The sequence below is a fragment of the Enoplosus armatus genome, chromosome 22 (assembly GCF_043641665.1).
Source record: "Enoplosus armatus isolate fEnoArm2 chromosome 22, fEnoArm2.hap1, whole genome shotgun sequence".
In the NCBI taxonomy this organism is placed as follows: Eukaryota; Metazoa; Chordata; class Actinopteri; order Centrarchiformes; family Enoplosidae; genus Enoplosus; species Enoplosus armatus.
The window spans coordinates 15,110,428-15,129,086 of record NC_092201.1 but is presented as its reverse complement, the minus strand read 5'-3'; the positions used below and the strand labels follow the sequence as shown (position 1 = coordinate 15,129,086).

Here is an 18,659-nt window from a genome sequence, read left to right as displayed (position 1 = left end):
TGTGTGACCTTTAATTGTCTGCAGAAGTGACTTTAGCTGTCTTGCCTGTCTACTGACACACACACACACACACACCCACACACACCCTGACACGAGTTTAATTACAGGCAGCAAAGTGCAGTGACTGCCACTGGGAGCCTGACAAGCCTGTGGCAGGTTAGCAATATTAGCACCTTAAGCTAATCATTAAGCTTCACAGAAACAGGAACCCTTTCCGACATGAGACTATACATGGAGGTTGAGTGAAGACCACCAATTAGGAGGGACAATTATCAGCGTCTAAGAGGCAATGAGGCAAGGTGGGTGGATTTCAGATTACTTCCTTGATCTAGCATACAGAATATGGTGCATGCTTTGTGTGCAGTATATGTAGAGTTTCATTCCAAAATGCTCAATAACAAATGTCCTCTTGAGTTCATCAGTCAGAATCTTTCAAATATTGCAGTTACAAAGACCTCAGTAACATTTTATCCTTTAAAAGCAAGTCTTTTGCTTCATTCCAAATTATTTTCCAATTGCAATTTTGGAATAGCGTAGTTTTGGGATGGAGGTCTTCATATGCATGTTCATGGGGGACTGTACCCACACATGGAAGTGCGTTGACTCACCAAAGTTTTCTCAGGCTCCTGCTGGGACTCAGAGGAGGGCTCCATGGTCGTCTCAATCCAGAGTCAGGCCTGTCAGCGCTGCTCTGACGACTGCATATCTGTTGGGAGGGAGAAACAATGTGTTACCACTTCATGACGATATGTGTACCATTTTTTTTCCATTAGTAATTTGCAGGTTCTAAGTGTACAATGTGTTCAAAATTCAGTCCTCTAAACATCTGAGTCGTTTTGAAAGCAAGCTTGGAATAGCACTTTTTCAAAGTGATCTTTAACCTCATGTGGGACGGCTAGTTTGCAAGACTTATTTGCAACATCATGCCCACATCATGCCCACTATCTCTAACAAACAGCCAGTTTACCATACAGAAGCACTCATTTCTCATTTCTGTCTTTGTACACTAAATGCAGCAGAAACCTGGCTCAGCATTCCCCCTTGCTTTTCAAAAAATAAAGACTGGTAAAACCTTAAGACTCAGAAATGTACTCATCAGTTTGACCAAAAGTCTACAAAGGGATAACACAAGAAGACACTCAGAACCTCTAATGCACAAAGAAACAACAAATAAAACAGCTGTTCAAAAGGGTAGCCCTAATACCAAGGATGAAAACTAACACTATGCAACAAAAAGGTCATACATTTTCAAATATGATGAACTAATAAACACAAAAATGATCATGTGATTTATGGGAAACAGAGTAAACAGGCCCAAGGTGAGCTACACAAAAGCAATCTGTATGCACCTATCCTTTAACATTCCCTGCCCCACCCACCTGTCAACAAGGCCTTGAATTACCTATTTGTTTTAAATGCAGTCCGCTGTACCTGCACACAATAAAATACAGGCCACTGTTCGCAAATGTAATGCCACTGTCAGCTAAATCCTCAACATGAGTTCATGAACAAGTGGGACCATCTGTTAATTACGCTCTGCGCTGCTTTCGGGGAGATTATTCTGGGTGGAGCAGCTGCCTGCCAACACGTGGTTGTCCTAAAAATGCTTTCAAAATTACAGAAGGCAGCCACTTACGCTGATTGCTGTTTTGTGTGGATGTTTTAAATGGTATGAACCCTGTGGTCCCGACTGAGATTACACTTTATCAGACTATGAGGCCACAAGAGGCCACTTGAGAAAGAAGCAGTGCTATTGACTTGAGGGTGTTGACGCTGCAGATGCAAGGATTGTGTGACAAAAAGAAAACTCTGTCCTTGGCTTGGACAGGTATATATTAGTACGACTCGGTGGCCTCAAGTAGATGACTTTGGATTTAATGGATTTGTGGATTTTTCCCCCCCTGCTTGCCTTTGTCAACTACACAGAGACCAGTGATCATGAGAAAAGGGCAATCTCATCCAGACCAATCAGAGTTCTGAAACAGTGAGGTAAATAACGGCTTTATGGGGACATAAAGTTCAAGTTTGAATCACAAAGGCCACAGACTGGTACTGAGAAGCAGAGCAGAGAAAGCAGGATTCTGTGTAACCAACACTCGAGAAAAGGTGTTGCGGTTGAAATCATTCAACTCAATTTAGTGTTTCAATGAAATTCTATTCGACACACTCAACACAACCCCTATAAAACCTTTATTACCCACATAGGCCATTTCTTGGGGAAACTATGATCCGATATCGTGCCAAGAAGGTAGTAGAAGGTAGCAGGATGGAAGCAGCTTTAGACTGCTAAGAAACAAACAGCGCCTAATATCAGACTGAGGACAGGCAATCCTGACAAAGAGAAGGTCACTAAATTCACCCCCTACTAGTCATTCTACTAATGTAATGCTCCAGCGCCCAAATGGCCTCTTGGCTCCAGCCAACACACACACACACACACACACACACACACACACACACACACACACACACTTCATCTGGCCTCGACTCTCAAGGACCCATCACACTGAGACAGATGCTTTCCACTCGTTCTCAAAACCGGCTTTAGCAATCAGCCCGTGACTCATCCTGGAGCAGCGGCCACGAAGCTGAGGTGGGGGGGGGGGGGGGGGGACACAGAAATCAAGTTGTAGAACTGAATTCCCCTCTGGGATACATGGTGTCCTACCTTATCTCTGGGTCTAGAGTTAGCTTTTTGCCATTGACTTACATTTTCAGTATTTAGTTGACACTCTTTACCAGAGAGACTCTCTCAGTGCAACATATGCTTCAGCTTCTGCTGCAGCTTATTTTTTTGGATGACTAAATACAAATTAGCTCTGAAGCTGCCCTCGATTTGCAGCCACCCTTATGGAGACATGGCCGGGATGGATTGCCATCAAATGTTAGTACAGACATTCATGTTCCCCTCAGGATGAATTCTAATCACTTTGGAGATCCCTTAACTTTTTGTGTAGTGTCACCATCAGGGATAAAACTTTCATTTGTCTAATACGTGCACAGCTATTAGCCATTAGCCTCCGCTGTGCTTTGTGTTTGGCAAATGTTTGCATGGTAATACCCGAAATGAAGACATTATACCGGCTAAACGTCAGTATATTAACATTGTAGTTGTCAAATCAATTTATTTTATATAGCCCAAATTTGCCGCTAGTGTGGCTGTACATTCTTAATCTTGATTTTTATTATCTAATTATTATTGCCTATTTGAGATTTTTTCATTTTCCATACCAAACTCTGATTATGGGCAAATGTTGGAGACTTCACTTAAAAAAACAAATAAACAATGCCAGTGACAAACAATCCACTCTGCTATGGTTCTATTGTCTTCCCTTTCTCCCACACTTTACCAACACTCTGCCCCCTTCACACAAGCTGGCACACAACAATCTGTTTCAGACGTACCACAGCAGTCTGAGAGCTAAGACCTATGAATCATTGCCAAAGATAGAGGGCAAACGCACAGGGAATCCTAAACTTGTGGCTTGGCAGTGGCCCCAAAACAAAAGGCGGAAACACTGGCTGAGGGGTTTCTCCACGGAGCCAAAAGATAGCAAGGAACCTCTGGGAATATGTTTTTTTGTTGTTGTTTCTCCTTTCTACTCCAGTTCAAGAGCATAAATACACAATATGTTGTTAACAAAACCGGTGCTACAACAAACTTTGACTAATGGACACCAAGCCTTTTTTCACCATTCCTGGAGCTGCATATTTTGCGAGATGAAGGCTACAATGGCCAAGTGGTGGATTTATGAGACAATACCACAATAACCAACGCAGCCTTTTTGATAAAGAAGCTAGAAAGTTGATACTTTCCACCTTGCTTCTTTGAACACTACTTCAGAAAAACATATTCACATAAACCTTTCTGAATGGGTGTTGATTGCCTTGCAGAGCCATTATGATCCAATTATTGTGACAACTTGCTTTTAATTAGGGCTGCACGATACTAACCTGTCAAATATTATAAATATCACAAAATATGAGGCACGCTGACTAAGTTTGCTTTTAAAAGCAGGATGTTTTCACCAAAAACATACATTACAGAAAATGCTTGGTTTGAAAATAATAAGAGCAAACCAGAAAACATTTGTTTGGATTGAATCCGCAGCAGTGAAATACTTTGATTTAGATTGGGTTTTTTTTAAGATTAACAGTAGAGCTCAGCTCAAGGGCAAGCAAGGACAGCAATCATTTCAGGATCCTAAGCTGATTGCAGTGATGTTGCTCTCAAAAACAGGAGGCAGCTCTCTGACGGCCCGAGAGGCAGATGTATAGAGGCACTGCTCTCACTGCTGAGTGTTTGGGAAATGATTACCAGGTGGTTAAGTGAGACATAGGGTGTGCTACCATGCTAGATGACTGACAGCAGCAAAGGATGAGATTGTAACAGCCCAGACAGACATTTGTATATCATTTCTATGTTTTTGTCTGAAGATTCAATCTCTCCTTTATCAACACTCCTTGAAACGAAAGCCAACCACTCTGACAGTTCTGAACAAGGCCTCCACTCCTGCTAAGTGATGATGAAGCCTTTAAGATAATCTCCAATAAGAATCTCTCACAGCGAAGGCTTCTTTTTTCAAGAGTTTGAAAAGGAAAAGATGTGCTACTGTACAGTTGTTTGCTTCAGATAGCAATGGTGTGTTGAGATGTTCAGGGACCATTTAAATAAGCAAAGTGCAAATTTTCCATAAATAATAACATAACATATATTATATATTTGTCAGTTTGTGATGCTGTAAAAATCCTGAAATCATCTATTTGTCTGAATATTGTCCATACAACTGAACCACCTGTAAATATCCCCATTGTTTGCTAATAACTACCTCGCAATAAAAAAGATGTAATTTCCTGTATCAAACACGAGGCTATACTAGATATACAGGATTATGTTCAAATCTGGCCTGATATTGTTTGACATGTAGAGAGGTGTATTATATCTGTCCTTTTCCTTTTTCTTGTGTGTTATTGTTTGTAGTGTCTCGTAAGCCCATGCGGGCTGGGCACTTTTTTTGTGCATGACACTCTGGAAAAAAATAAATTACTTACTTACTTACTAGACATGTCAGCTTGTCAGGAATAAGGGGCTGGTGGCCAAAAATGCTCTCTATGGAAATGAAAACAACAGAACAAAGAGTGGAGAGGGGACATTCAAGTCACTTGGTCCAATGTAATCTTCTGCCTGTCCCAGTTTGGCGCTGTGCTCAGGGGGAGACATCTTTTAACAGAATTAATCCATGTAGGTCAGGGAGTGAGGAATATTAATCAACCATGTAAGTAGAGGCAGAGGATTGCCTTGCTAGACCACAGAGAATCCCAGGACTGTTTCTCCAGAATAAGAATCAAGATAGAAATGTATAAATGTCTGTGAAAAATGTATAGAAATCTGGTACTGTGCAGTATGTACTTTTGCCTTTATATTTTTACATGTCAGATTATATGTTAAAAAAAATGTAGCACCATCAGACCACGGCAAATTCCTTGTAATGTATGTTACTTGGCAATAAACAGTTTCTGATTCTTCTGATTCTATTCTGATGTAAGAATACAGAGACTCAAAAACAGGAAGCAGGAGCACTTTCAATTGGTTTGGAAAAATAATAAAGACTTGATCTTGCGGCATTGCACAATTAAATATTATCTGGCAGCCATTCCTGTAGCACAGATGAAATCTCATTCCTGTTTTCACAAATACAATATGCCTTTACATAATTCCTGGCCCCTCCGCATCAAAGCATCTGGGAGCATCCCAAAGCAACAAATTATATAAAAACAGTCTTTATAAAGCAGGTTGACTCACTCTGAAGCCTTGCGTTGGCTTCAGTTATGCCAAATCTGACCAGAAATAACAGAAATGTGGAAAATAGTCTTAAGGTCCATACTTTCTAGAAAAGTACTGTTGGCCCCACCCCCTCCCTTGAGAGAGACAGTGGCTGCCCACCAAAACTTGACTCACGCTGTGCCAGATTGTGCTGGATGGGCATGATGTCTAATCTATCTAATTTCAGCACCCACCAGCAACCACATATCTTTCGTGTTGTTTGGCATCACTGAATCCAAATGTAAAAGCCCAATCAATACTGATTTTTGAGGCCAATACGGACATCAATATTGGAGAGTTTAAAAAAAAAATCCAATAGGGATATAAGTGTGACCAAGAAATGTTGCTGATTTCCCAGAGGAATTGGATATATCAGCCTTCACATACACAAACAATGCCTGTCAGTAGGATAAATGTGTCTACATGTCTTTTAACATGTTTATATTTCCCTACTTGATGCTATATATATATCCTCAATAATAGCTGTTCTAACAGCATCTGCTGCCACATTTCCGGCCACTGTTTGATCATCAGCTGATAGACATGTAAGGTGATATTGACTCATGTGCCACATGCAGTCCATTATAGTCGGTTTCCCACTCCCTTGCCACTACATAACGTGCAGCACACCAGCACAGCCAAAGGAGCACTACTCAACTAGAGACAAGACCATTATCATGTAAATAAACCTGATTCAGAATTATATAATGAGTGTTATTATTGGTTCCTTATGCTAAAAACAAAGTGCTCCTGTGGTGCTTTAATATCATATCTGACAGCAAATTCCCACATGACAGAGAATCTCTTTTCTTTCTGTAACATCCTCCCCCTTTATTGTGGGAGCACCAGCAGCAAGTGTTTCACCTTGCAAAATTAAAACTGTATTACGCTTTTAAATGCGACAAGGGGACTCAGCGCTCCCTAACATCCATTTATCTGAGCGACATGTGGATGGGAATGCTGATGATGAGGAGGACGCTGAGAAGAGTCTGAACTCCTGTGGTGTCAAGGAGACTGTGGCGACCTCAGAGCGTTCAGTCCCCTTATTGGAGAAACACTGCGGCTGCTTGGCTCACATCGGACAGCACAAAACCATCCCTGCCACAGAGACAGAGAGGGAAAAAAATCACAGAGAGAGAATAGAGCCACAGCTCCACTACAGAGCTGCAAAATGTGTATGACGCACACAGCCCGAGTTGAATAATATGTGTCTGTCTGTGTGTGTGTGTGTGATACCTCTTGCATAACAGAAAAGGGAAAATAGATGTGAGGCTGAGATGCTAGCACATTTAGCCTAAACATCATTCATATTTTTATGTTGTAAAAGGATTTGCAGACATCACAAGAAAGTAACAAGCGCAAAGGTCGCAGCAGCAGACAACATTTCTGTGACCCGAGAATGACCTTTTAAGAAAAGAGGGGGGGGGGCTGGAACACAGGGTCATGGTCATCATCTCTACATGATCAGCGCTGATCAGATCTGAAGCTGGATGAATATGATTCACCTCCTTGTCTCAGCCTGGGATTTCAACAGCTATCTGTAGTCTGACACCACCAGACACATTCTGAGTAGCTAGCCGGGTATCAGGACACATCATCGGGATGTCGCGTGATGTGACCTCAATGTATTAGCATCTGTTACCCAAACGGAGCCTTCCTACACACAGACACAGCGTGAAAAAACACCCAAAAGAAGCCTCGAGAGTGAGATTATTCGACACACAGGCACATAAACAGAGTACACTTATCCAGATCGAGGGCAGGTACATTTTACCAGACAAACACAGAAGCATGGAGGCAACTGGACCGATGCAGCATGCACATGTGCAAGAGAGCGCTGGGGAGGGGGTGAATGAAGGACCTACCTCATGCAGCTCGGGTAGCAGAAAGCACCATTACATTCACAACACAGCCTCTGAGAGAGGGAGGGAGAGGGAGAGAGAGAGAGAGAGAGAGACACAGAGATGACATCACCATATTTTTCTTCCTCCTCCTCTGAAATGTAGGCTAGAGCTGCAGGGCTGCCAGCGGCGGCGGCGGAGCAGCAGCGAGAGCTCCCTCTGTGTGTGTGCAATGACAGAGGAGTGAGCTTTTGCATATAAGCATTCCCTGCTGGATGTGGCCTGTATTAGACACCGTTTACACCTGGCAGTAACGGGCATCTTGGGTGATCCGATCGCAAGTGGACAGCTCACACCTGGCATAAGAATGCGTCTCAAGTGATCAGCTTGTGATCGGATCTCACTTCCCCGCTCTATATGCACATAAACATGTACATCATTTCTGATAGCAAAGACCAAATGCGTTGTTGTTTTTAACTTTTAACTGGCGGGAGGCAGCCTAATCTGCTGGAAATTAAAAGAAGAAATTTGCTTAAGACTTTGGCATGTGAAAAAAACGTCTTTATGTATTAACTAGGTGTCACGATTTTCCAAATTACAATTTGATATAAACATTTATGTTCCCCACAGTGTTTATTATACAGGCAGTGACAAAACTCCAACATACGGTGCCCCCTGTTCAACACACTGTGATGATTTCAAATTTCCTGGTTAAGTGGATTCAGGTTCACAGAGCCACCAGGAAGCTGCTTATCCCAAACTCACAGGTAATTCAATCTTGTGCCTATCTTTTCCCTTATGTCCTATTTCCAACCTTCCATATTATTGTGGTGCGTCACTATGGCCACAGGAGTGTTATAAGGCTCTGACCCGGTGGTTGCTTTCTTCTGTTGTGGCACTAAGTGCACTAATCTGCAAAAATGCTTATGATGAGTCTGACAGCATAAGAGGTGCTACTTTTAGAAGAATTCTGTGGGAACATTGTGGTAGCGTAGCATTTGTTTTATATTTTAAGATCAATACCATGAGCGGTCTTCAAGCAGTCTGTTCGCTTGTCTCGCTTGAGTATGGTGTATGAGTGTGTGTGCAACATGCAGGATGTACGTGTTCCTGTACTATTAAGTTTGGTGTGTGTATGTACTGATCCAGCTGCAAGGGAAACACGCTACTGACAAAAGCACCCAGCTGTGAGTGCGTTCCTTAAGGGAATACATGCAGGTCAGAGCTGAGGTTGGTGTGTAAGAAATACCAGAAAAAGACTCCACACTGCACACTTACACAAAACATGCGCGCGCACAATAAACATTCACCATATCATAGCACTGCATAGCCATGGGCGTTTGGATGAAGACAACAACTGCTAAAACATGGAGTCAGTGAACTCACCAGGTAGGCTGATAAAATGACCAAAAGCACCTTTCAGCATCATGAGGAATGCATCATGTTTTTTTTAGCAAATAGAGCCCGTCACCCTTCCTGACAACCGTTAACCTGTGGCATAGGTGTTCCATGATTTTTCAATTCATTTTCATAATCAAGTCTGAGCAAAGCCTGGACTGGCCTATCTGCTTGCCTGTGGCAAATAGGTTGCTGAGCAGGGTGCAGCAACTGCCTAACTGGCTAATCTGAGACTGCAGAGCAGACAACATATAAATCCACAAGGCATATGGACCCCCATCTCTTGAAATACATGCAGGACTACTGTTGCTCAGTTAAAAATGGATTCAAGTTACTTTAATAGAAAGATAGCATAAAATAACCAGAATATATCAGGTATGGGTAAATGCAATTGCTGGTCAGGACTAGTAACTTGATTACTGCACCTGCTTGTAAAGTTAGAGGCTGCCAAAACCCATTTGTCAACTAGTAGTCTGTCTTCGAATGCAATAGGACATTGCTAAAACCAAGTTACCTGCATAAAACCCTGGTTACACCATCCTTTAAAATGTCGACATTTCGCAAGGGAATTCAATTCATTCCAATGGAATCACTGCGATTAGTAGATTCACTCGTAGGGGCCCAAGTACAAAAAAAAAAGAAAAAGAGAGAGAATTTCCGGAAGCTATTGCAGCTGACTAGTGCTAGCCCAGCTGACTAGCAAGTTAGCGGTCGGCCACAGCAGTTCACCACCTAGTCCTGCGAGTATGGTCACCACGTCACCAAGCTTCAAGAAGCAAGTGTTTTGCAAAGATACGCAGATTCATTTCTACTCTTAACATTTCACTGTCTGCGAATCCGCTTTTGAATGCAAGACCGGGGAAGCTCGTCTGACCTTGCTGGATGGTGCACAAATTGTGACCGTGTGAGGAGATTACCCCACTGCAATGAAAAGTCATCTTCAAGGGGATTAATGAGAATGCAGACAGTGGCAAAGACCAAACACTTGTAATGTGGAGTCAGTGTGACACACACTTGGAGCAAGTTCTGCTAGAGTTTAAATGAGACGGAGGGCAGAGCATAGCCAAAGGCTTAATTCTCCAACAATACCTCAAAGTTAAAAATCTCTTTGTTGGAGAAAGAGGCATTCTTCTCCACAAATAACAGCAATTATCAGCCCAAATCCGGGCCCAGAGACTCAGTAAAGCCTGCCCAACCTGAACACAAGGCGGAGAGATGGGCCCGCAAAGATAACTTATCTAAACAGCGACAAAACAGGTTAAAGGAATTGTGAGAAAACAATATGTTGATAATGTTGATAAGAATGGATGATAAGACAAAAGTAAAACTTATCTCAAACACCTCATCACAAAAGAGAAGTTTAGAATAGTGTTCAGCCAAGAGATCGAGGAAAAGTCTTTGATGGAAATTAAGATGCCTTAAGGTCTCTCTTGATTTGCTATCCCAGCACTTCAGGGGAATCAGTAATATGATCACTGATACAGGATACAGGACAGCCACCGACTTTACTAGAACTAACTGCCATCTAGTCGTTCAGCTTCCTCCAGGATCCGTCAAAAAGCTCAAAGCTGGTGCCGTTTTGTTGACCGTAACTTTCTGGTTATGACATAAAATTATATCCTTGTTGAACACTATAGACTCTCTCTGAGCATGAGCTCAGCAAAACAAAGCATCACCATCCCTCTGTGTCAAACAGGCTCATCAAAAGCAATGCATTGTGCATCCCTCAAAGAGCTGCAGCTGTGCACAGGACTCCAGAGTCTGAATGAGTGAATTAAGACACGAGAAAGCAGAGCATGTACAGCCCTTGTTAACTCCTTCAGCTTAACAACAAAGCCTGAGCCAAGTAGAGACTGTAACAGTATCCGCGACCAGCTCATGTCCGGGCTTTAAAACTGTGCATTTTAGACGCCCCTAAAAGAGCAGCCACCAGCACCACCTTTCTTTGATTCATCCCAGTGTTTTCAGCAAGCAGCTGACAGCACGTGCTGAGTGAAAAATGGTTCGTGATCATGACTTTTGCTGTTTGGTAATTGCTAACCTGTGAAAAACAAGGCCATATTTTGCACTTTTCATTTTGAAAACTTTAAGCATACTAAGCTCTCGGGGTTGTCTGACATGCACAATAGTTGCACGTTGTTCTAAAATAGAGACAAAAAGAAGACACGCTGTGAAAAATGGGAATGTAGCAACCCGCTGGGAGTGTTAACTAAAACATCAAGTGCACTGGGAACCAGCAACTTGTTCAGTCCCTAAAATAGCTGGGCCTGCATTTCTGATCAAACATCTCTTTGAGATGATTCTTCTTTTTGTTTACTACATGTAAATTGCCTTTGTTCCTGCAGGAAAATATTTCACAGCCTTCAAGGCACATAAGTCAACCTCACAAACCACCGCTACCCAGCATCTGGCACCAACGCCAGATCCATTACCAACAAAATGGACAAATGCTACCTTCAGATATGGAGTCTCAAAACCTGCGCACATAAAAACCAGTGCAATTCAGCATTCTTGTCTCCTCTTGCAGATATTCTGTGGCACAGCTGAAATGCCCTTAGTACAATGCTAGGTGTGGCCAAAAGCTACACCCCAGCCATGCTTTCATGACTCAACTCATGAGCTCAGACACAATGGTTTTCTGAGGTGGACCGGAAGTGGAGTCTTCTGCATGTCTAGCAGCTGGTAATGACAAGTCATGCAGCAAAACAAGATTCCTCCGTGAGGGTAATCTTCATATTACCATTTGTGGATAACAAATACGACTCTCATGATGATTAAACCAAAGTGCAAAAAACAATTTTGATTTATTCAACTAGTTCGCTTAGTTCACATTGAAAAAGTTGAATGAAGAAGGTGAAATCTCTCTCAACAGTTAACAAATAATTCATTAATCTCCAAGGAACATGTAGACCTTGACTGTTTTGTAAGAATGTTCCTACTTAATTCAAAAGGCAGATATCACCCCAACCCTGCTTGCATACCAAACACACAAGTGCGATACTGCGCAGAGCAAGGTTACTGAGAGTAAGAATTGATTACACTATTATGAAATATAATATGTGGCTTTTTATGGTTCAGGGGAAACAAGACATGGCAGAAACACAAATACATGTTTAATGAGTGAGGGGATTGTTTAATACGTCATCTAGTAACTACATCAGCAGGATTCAGATCGATTCAGTCGAACCCGTCCTCTCTATGGTTAAAGTCTCTAACAAAACAACAACTACTGATCCATAATCACAAATCAGCTGTGATCTACTGGGTCACTTAAACCAGTCTCCCAAAGGGTTGGTCCTTGAATCTCAAGATGAATGAAGACGCACATTTGACATGATTTAATTCTCAATTTGTTATTGGTTTGAGTCAGCGAGACATAAAAAACTGGAGAGATGCTACTGTAAATCTAAAGTACAGGGGATTCTAAGCCAATACTGCATCTATAGCTGTTTGTACTTGGATTGTACACATTATGTTTAGCTTTGAAGCCAGCAGATCTCTCTGTGATACAGGAGGAAGCTGCAGTTCAGGTGGGCAGTAATAAGGTTCCCTACCTCCAAAGCTATGCTCAGGGGGCCTGACGAGGGTGGACACTGAAGTTAATAGGCTGGGACATTAATAAAGGGCTTGACACGCCCACGCTCCTTTATCAAATAACAAATCCCACACAGCAGTGGACCTGGTGCAAGTCCGACACAAGAAACCACAGTTAACTGAACCCTTTCATCACTGGAGACAGGTGGAAATTAAATGCATGTTCAGTTTTGTTTGACGTATGGGAGCCAGAGGCAGTCGAGCTTCTCCAAATAATTAAGGCTGAGACAATATAATGAAAGTAATATGGTTTCATTGGAATAAACACAGCTGTTTTCATTGGTTAGCCTTCGCAAACCCTCTCACGAATGCTAATAAAAGGAATTTGATCTACATGCTGAGAAAAAGCGGGCCAAAACGAATCCTGACTTGTGCAACACTGCTGGTTAAATCCACGCTGACAAGAAGTGAGAGGCGACTATCTCACTTCGACCACATCTGGCATTTGTCGGAGCAAATGCATTCAATCAGCCAAACCACAGCCAGTGGCCTGAGTGTCCCAGCTGGGACAGATTACGCCACGCTGATGCACTGGCCTTGGCATTTCAATAACTTCATGAGCAACCCAGCATTTGTTATAGCTCCTAATAGTGTTAGTCTGCAGGCAGAGAGAGACAAGGCTGTTATGGGACTTGTGCCTTGCTGATAGGTGAATATTTGCTCAGTGAGGGACTGCAGTTTGCTGTTTTATTGTTTCATAATGTGGCTGCTGTGAAGGACTTTACTTCACAGGGCTTTTAGCTTAGACCTTATTCGTATCAGCTAAGATAAGCACCAACAGCGCACCAAGAGTCAATAAATAAATATATAAATAAATAAAAGAATCAGTCTAACCTGCTTGCCACATTTTGTCCAACCCATTTCACCCACATTATCTGATTTCTCAAGCATGTGCAAACACATAAAACAGATGACGCCTGCTGTGGACACAAGACTCCACCCTCTAGCTCTGTAAAAACAGGTGGCGATGTCCAGTATTCTGTCTCACAGCTAAAAGATTCATTTATCCATGCTTGGAATTGTATGCATGTATTGTGGGGCAGAATTATTTATATAAAAAAGGGACATAACACCCGCTCAAAATGCTTTGTGCAGACAGGGCCTTGTTAAACAAGTTAGTCCTCCAGCCCAGCATTTGGCATAATTAGTCAGATTCATTAACATAACCATGCATCCCAAGGTAAATGTTCCACCAAAGCCCTATTTTCCACAGCCATAGTTCTACAAACTCCATGAAGACTTTCTAATAGAAGTTGCAAACAGATTTCACTGTAAACACAAGATTTTAAACTGGCAAGCTGTTGCTCAATATTCACTGTCAAAGTGCGGTAGTGTTTCATTTAAGCTTCACATTAGAGTCCGGTCTTCAGTCAAGTCAAGTCAATTTTATTTATATAGTCCAATATCACAGAGGGTTCCTCAAGGGGCTTTACAATCTGTACAAGATACCACACCCTCGATTCGGATAGGACACCCTCTTACAATTTTCTATCGCTGTTTTCCTTTGCATGTCATACTGCATATTAATAGAGCAATGCTGGTGCTCCCAAAGTAGATCCCACATTCAAGTTTAGAGCTAGGCAGTACGCAGGCAACAAGCTGGCTTTTCGCTAGCAAATAAGCTGGTCGCGCTTGTGACCCTGGATTGCGAGCCTCACCTCAGCAGAAGTTTGGCATGGAAAGTCTGGGACTGACATGCAAATAAGTGGAGGAAGGGAAACATGGAAATACAGCATGTGAGCGGTGGGACCTCAGTGTTCTCGGGTGTTTTTCATCGTTGACGCAAATCACCTGCGGTCAACTGCAAGTCCTATGATCTAGACTGTTACAGTATATGCAGTTGTCAATGACAACCAAGAACAGAGTTGTTGGCCCACATTTGAGATCCATTATTCAGCACCTTTAAATCTGACCATTGTCATGCCAAAAATTACTTTACAGAATTTCATGCTTCTCATTTCTCCTACTTAAAGGGCAGGAAAACTGATATTCGAGGCCTTCAAAAAAAATAATTAGCCGTCTACTATAAAACGATCTACATAAATGTACAAATCATGCAAACAAATACAAGTAGGATAGAGGGAGCAAGCTCCGTGAAAACTAGGGGTATAACATGATGGGCTGATATCAGATATCTGATAACAGGCCAGGATCTGCGGGATGCATCAGCTGTCTCACACAATTAGGAACAGTTCTTACTGCCGGCCAGTCTCCTGTTTCTGTTTCACTCTTGTCAGGTGAAAGTGGTAACAGAGAACCAGGGCTCGGGAGGCAGCAGACATGCAACACTGCAGCAGGATCATACACTGCCCGGCCAAAAAAAAAGTCGCCACCTGGATTTAACTAAGCAAATAGGTAAGAGCCTTCCATTGGATAATTACTGTAGTGATGAATATGTTTCAGCTGGCAACAACTTATTTAACAAACTCTTGGATGATGGTGATCGGAAATCACTTAAACGTTTGGTGAAATCATATCGTAAGAAATCAACAGTAGAACTCATGGCTATGTTTAATAGTGAAAGTAAGAGCATTTCCACACGCACAATGCGAAGGGAACTCAAGGGATTGGGACTAAACAGCTGTGTAGCCCTAAGAAAACCACTGATCAGTGAGGCTAATCAGAAAAAAAGGCTTCAATTCGCTGGGGAGCACAAATATTGGACTCTGGAGCAATGGAAGAAGGTCATGTGGTCTGATGGGTCCAGATTTACCCTATTCCAGAGTGATGGGCGCATCAGGGTAAGAAGAGAGGCGGATGAAGTGATGCACCCATCATGCCTAGGGCCTACCGTACAAGCCTGTGGGGGCAGTGTTATGATCTGGGGTTGCTGCAGTTGGTCAGGTGTTAGGTTCAGCAACGTTATGTGCCCAAAGAATGAGGTCAGCTGACTACCTGAATATACTGAATGACCAGGTCTTTCCATCAATGGAGTTTTTCTTCCCTGATGGCACGGGCATATTCCAAGATGACAATGCCAGGATTCATCGGGCTCACATTGTGAATGAGTGGTTCAGGGAGTATGAGACATCATTTTCACACATGGATTGGCCACCACAGAATCAAGACCTCAGCCCCATTGAGAATCTTTGGGATGTGCTGGAGAAGACTTTGCGCAGCGGTCCGACTCTCCCATCATCAATACGAGATATTGGCGGAAAATTGATGCAACTCTGGACGGAAATGACTGTTGTGACATTGCAGAAGCTTATCGAAACGATGCCACCGCGAATGCCTGCCGTACTCAAAGCTAAAGGCGGTCCAACGAAATATTACAATGTGCGACTTTTTCTTTGGACGGGCAGCGTATGTTTGTGTATGATTGGGGGGGGGGGGGTAGTAATATGTAGAGCAGGAGTGGTAAGGTGAGAAAATCGGCAGCATTTTCAGGACTGATGTCCACAGCTGAAACATACCACAGAACACGAAAGCCTCAATCTCCCAGCGTGATTTCAGGAAATTAAAATGAAGCACGCCTTAGCAGTCACCACTTTGCTGCATAGCACACCGCGTCCCGACTGCACGACTGCGAACAAGCGGTAACCACACACACTTGTATGAGGACTATTCCTCAAAATGTTCACACCGGAGTAACGAGTCGGGACCAACGCAAGGACGTTGAGGGAGGCGTATGGAGATGGAGGAGCCGCTAGACTTACAACTCAGCTATCGCTAACCCTGGTTTATTACATAATAGTACGCACTGCTCGACTGCAGAGTCACGGCTGTCAACTCGTCACAGAAACACACACTGCGAATTAGCAATTAAGCTAGCTGTGTTTAATCAACATTAGCAAAGTGAAAGCGGCGTTCATTTTGTGTTTTAAATATTTTTTGGGATATATTTTTACGTGGCACTTACCTTTGATTCGTTGGGGTCTCCCGGTAGGTTGTCTGACTGGCTCGCGGAAGGAAACGCTGGCTGTAAATATTTAGGCAGTCCTCGGGGACGTTTGTCTGTCTGCTAACTGTTAGCTGACGACGTTTTAATGGTTATTACTAGCTACCCGCTGCTCCAGGAATGGCTCGCGTCCTCCTCAGCCCAGCGGTGTCATGTTGGCGCAATATTAAAGTTTGGACAGTTGAAAATTTACTTCACAATTCCTATTACGCTTTCTACTGTCTATGCACCACCGACATTCAGTCAACTTGTTAGCTATTAGCCCGCCTGTACGATTCTGTGGGTTTGAGGGGACAAAGGTTAAAGCAGCCGGAATGCACCAAGTTTCCGGTTACAAATTTCACACTAAAAGCTACAAAAATACCAAATTTAAAGGCAGCAAAATCTTCCCCGTCTGTTCATACAGTAACTGACTTTTAGTCATAGTATGATTTCATTTAATGCTTTTCATTGTTATTTGATTGAATGAATTACTTGTCTTTAATTATAATGGTCTAAAATATATAAAGTCTTAAATCTTAAATCATACAGATAAAAGTTAGGTTTTAAAGAATTTGTTTTTTTTGGCTGCCTTTAAAAATCCTTCCAATGTCCACAGACTAGTGTCCTTTTGTGTCAACACCCAAAAGTCTTCAAAGGTTTTCCCCACACCGAGACATACATTTGCACACATAGAAAACTAAATCATAAAACTTGTATATGAAATGTGGCAAGATATTTCTTTTGCTGTGCGTATTGAAAAATTTGGGTTTCTTACCATCATATCTTAAATTTCCTCTATTATACAATAGAACAATGTTTGTATGAATATTATTTCCTTAGTCTTGCTACATATGATATTACTGTGGTTGAGTATAAGCGGTGTAGTATTTAGTCACTATTTATTCAATTGTTCTCCCTTTCTACCTACAAAGCCCATTCTGAATTAATTATCTTACATATGAATGAAACATATATTCTTATTATGCTTGGTAGTAGTATTAATGGCAGTGGTTTAGTAATATAGTTGTATTTTTGTACCAACGCTCTGGTCCTGACTTTATTTTGAAGGCCACACACTCAATATCCGGTGTCTGATTTATAACGGGGTAACTTGACCCAATGTCAGGAGACTTCCTCCCTTGTTTCTGCTCGGTGATCATCTGATTTGCCTGGCTGGACAGGGCACTGAAAAGATGTGATCAGTTCAGTCCACTTTCGCAGACGAAACGCAGTCCAACTGCACACTTAAAATCTTTTAATAGATCATTAGATAAATCATTTAGTTATGTATGTCACGTATGGCATTATGGTCTATGTATGCAATGCATATATTTAATGAAGTAATTTTAAGTATTAAGTGTAATACAATACACGTTTGCTAAAATTATATTCGTGTATGTGGGGGTAAATACCATGTCTAGCATGCTTCTGGGAGTCATTGTTGTCAACTTGCTATAATAGGCTCTATTATCTCTAGGTATGTGGTATGATCTTATCATAGACGTACTTGATATGATACTACTATGATAATATTGGACACACACTGTAAAATCTCTAGGTTTATAAACAGTACAATTATCTTCAATCAGGGAGGTGCATGCATGCTTGGGTAAAGAGTGACATCCAGTGGCTGATGGAGGTTCAGGTTTAGTGTACGTGTGACAGGACATGGAGAACATCTAGAGGCACGAATGAGTAACTGTTATGTTGTCCATGCTTTCCATTGGCTGTTTCTGGCCTTCTTTTGAAATGTCAGATATCATCCAGTCATAGTCCTCCATGTTTGTATTTGTGGAGGTTTCCTCATGACCATATACACTGGAGAACCTGGCCGATTTTATTCATGGTATTCTGTTCTGTTCTTTATTCTTATCAGAAAAATACCCTCTTGTGGAGCTTCCTTCCTTAAATAATTGAATCAGTCTTGGTGTTGTGAGCCTTTTCTAACAGGGAATGTTTTGTGATGTAAATGTTAAGAAATATAAGGACATTTTGTCCCAAAATATTTGCTACAACAGCTTCAGTACATGCACACACTGTGCACACTGTGCATGTACACACTGTGCACACACATAGCATACAATGCATATTTACTTAGTACACATAATCATCATCAAGC

The 18,659-nt window shown here is 42.1% G+C and overlaps 1 protein-coding gene across 1 annotated transcript in view; it reads right to left on the bottom strand.

The window, feature by feature from the left end:
* Positions 1 to 16,597, bottom strand: part of osbpl8 (oxysterol binding protein-like 8) — a 66,165-nt gene extending 49,568 nt beyond the window's left edge. The window contains exons 1-2 of the mRNA XM_070928877.1: positions 16,520 to 16,597; positions 609 to 706 (exon numbers count right to left, since the gene is read on the bottom strand). Of these exons, the coding sequence (XP_070784978.1) occupies positions 609 to 653 (45 nt within the window). The 5' untranslated portion in view covers positions 654 to 706; positions 16,520 to 16,597. The remainder of the gene's footprint in view (positions 1 to 608; positions 707 to 16,519) is intronic.
* Positions 16,598 to 18,659: the final 2,062 nt, after the last annotated feature.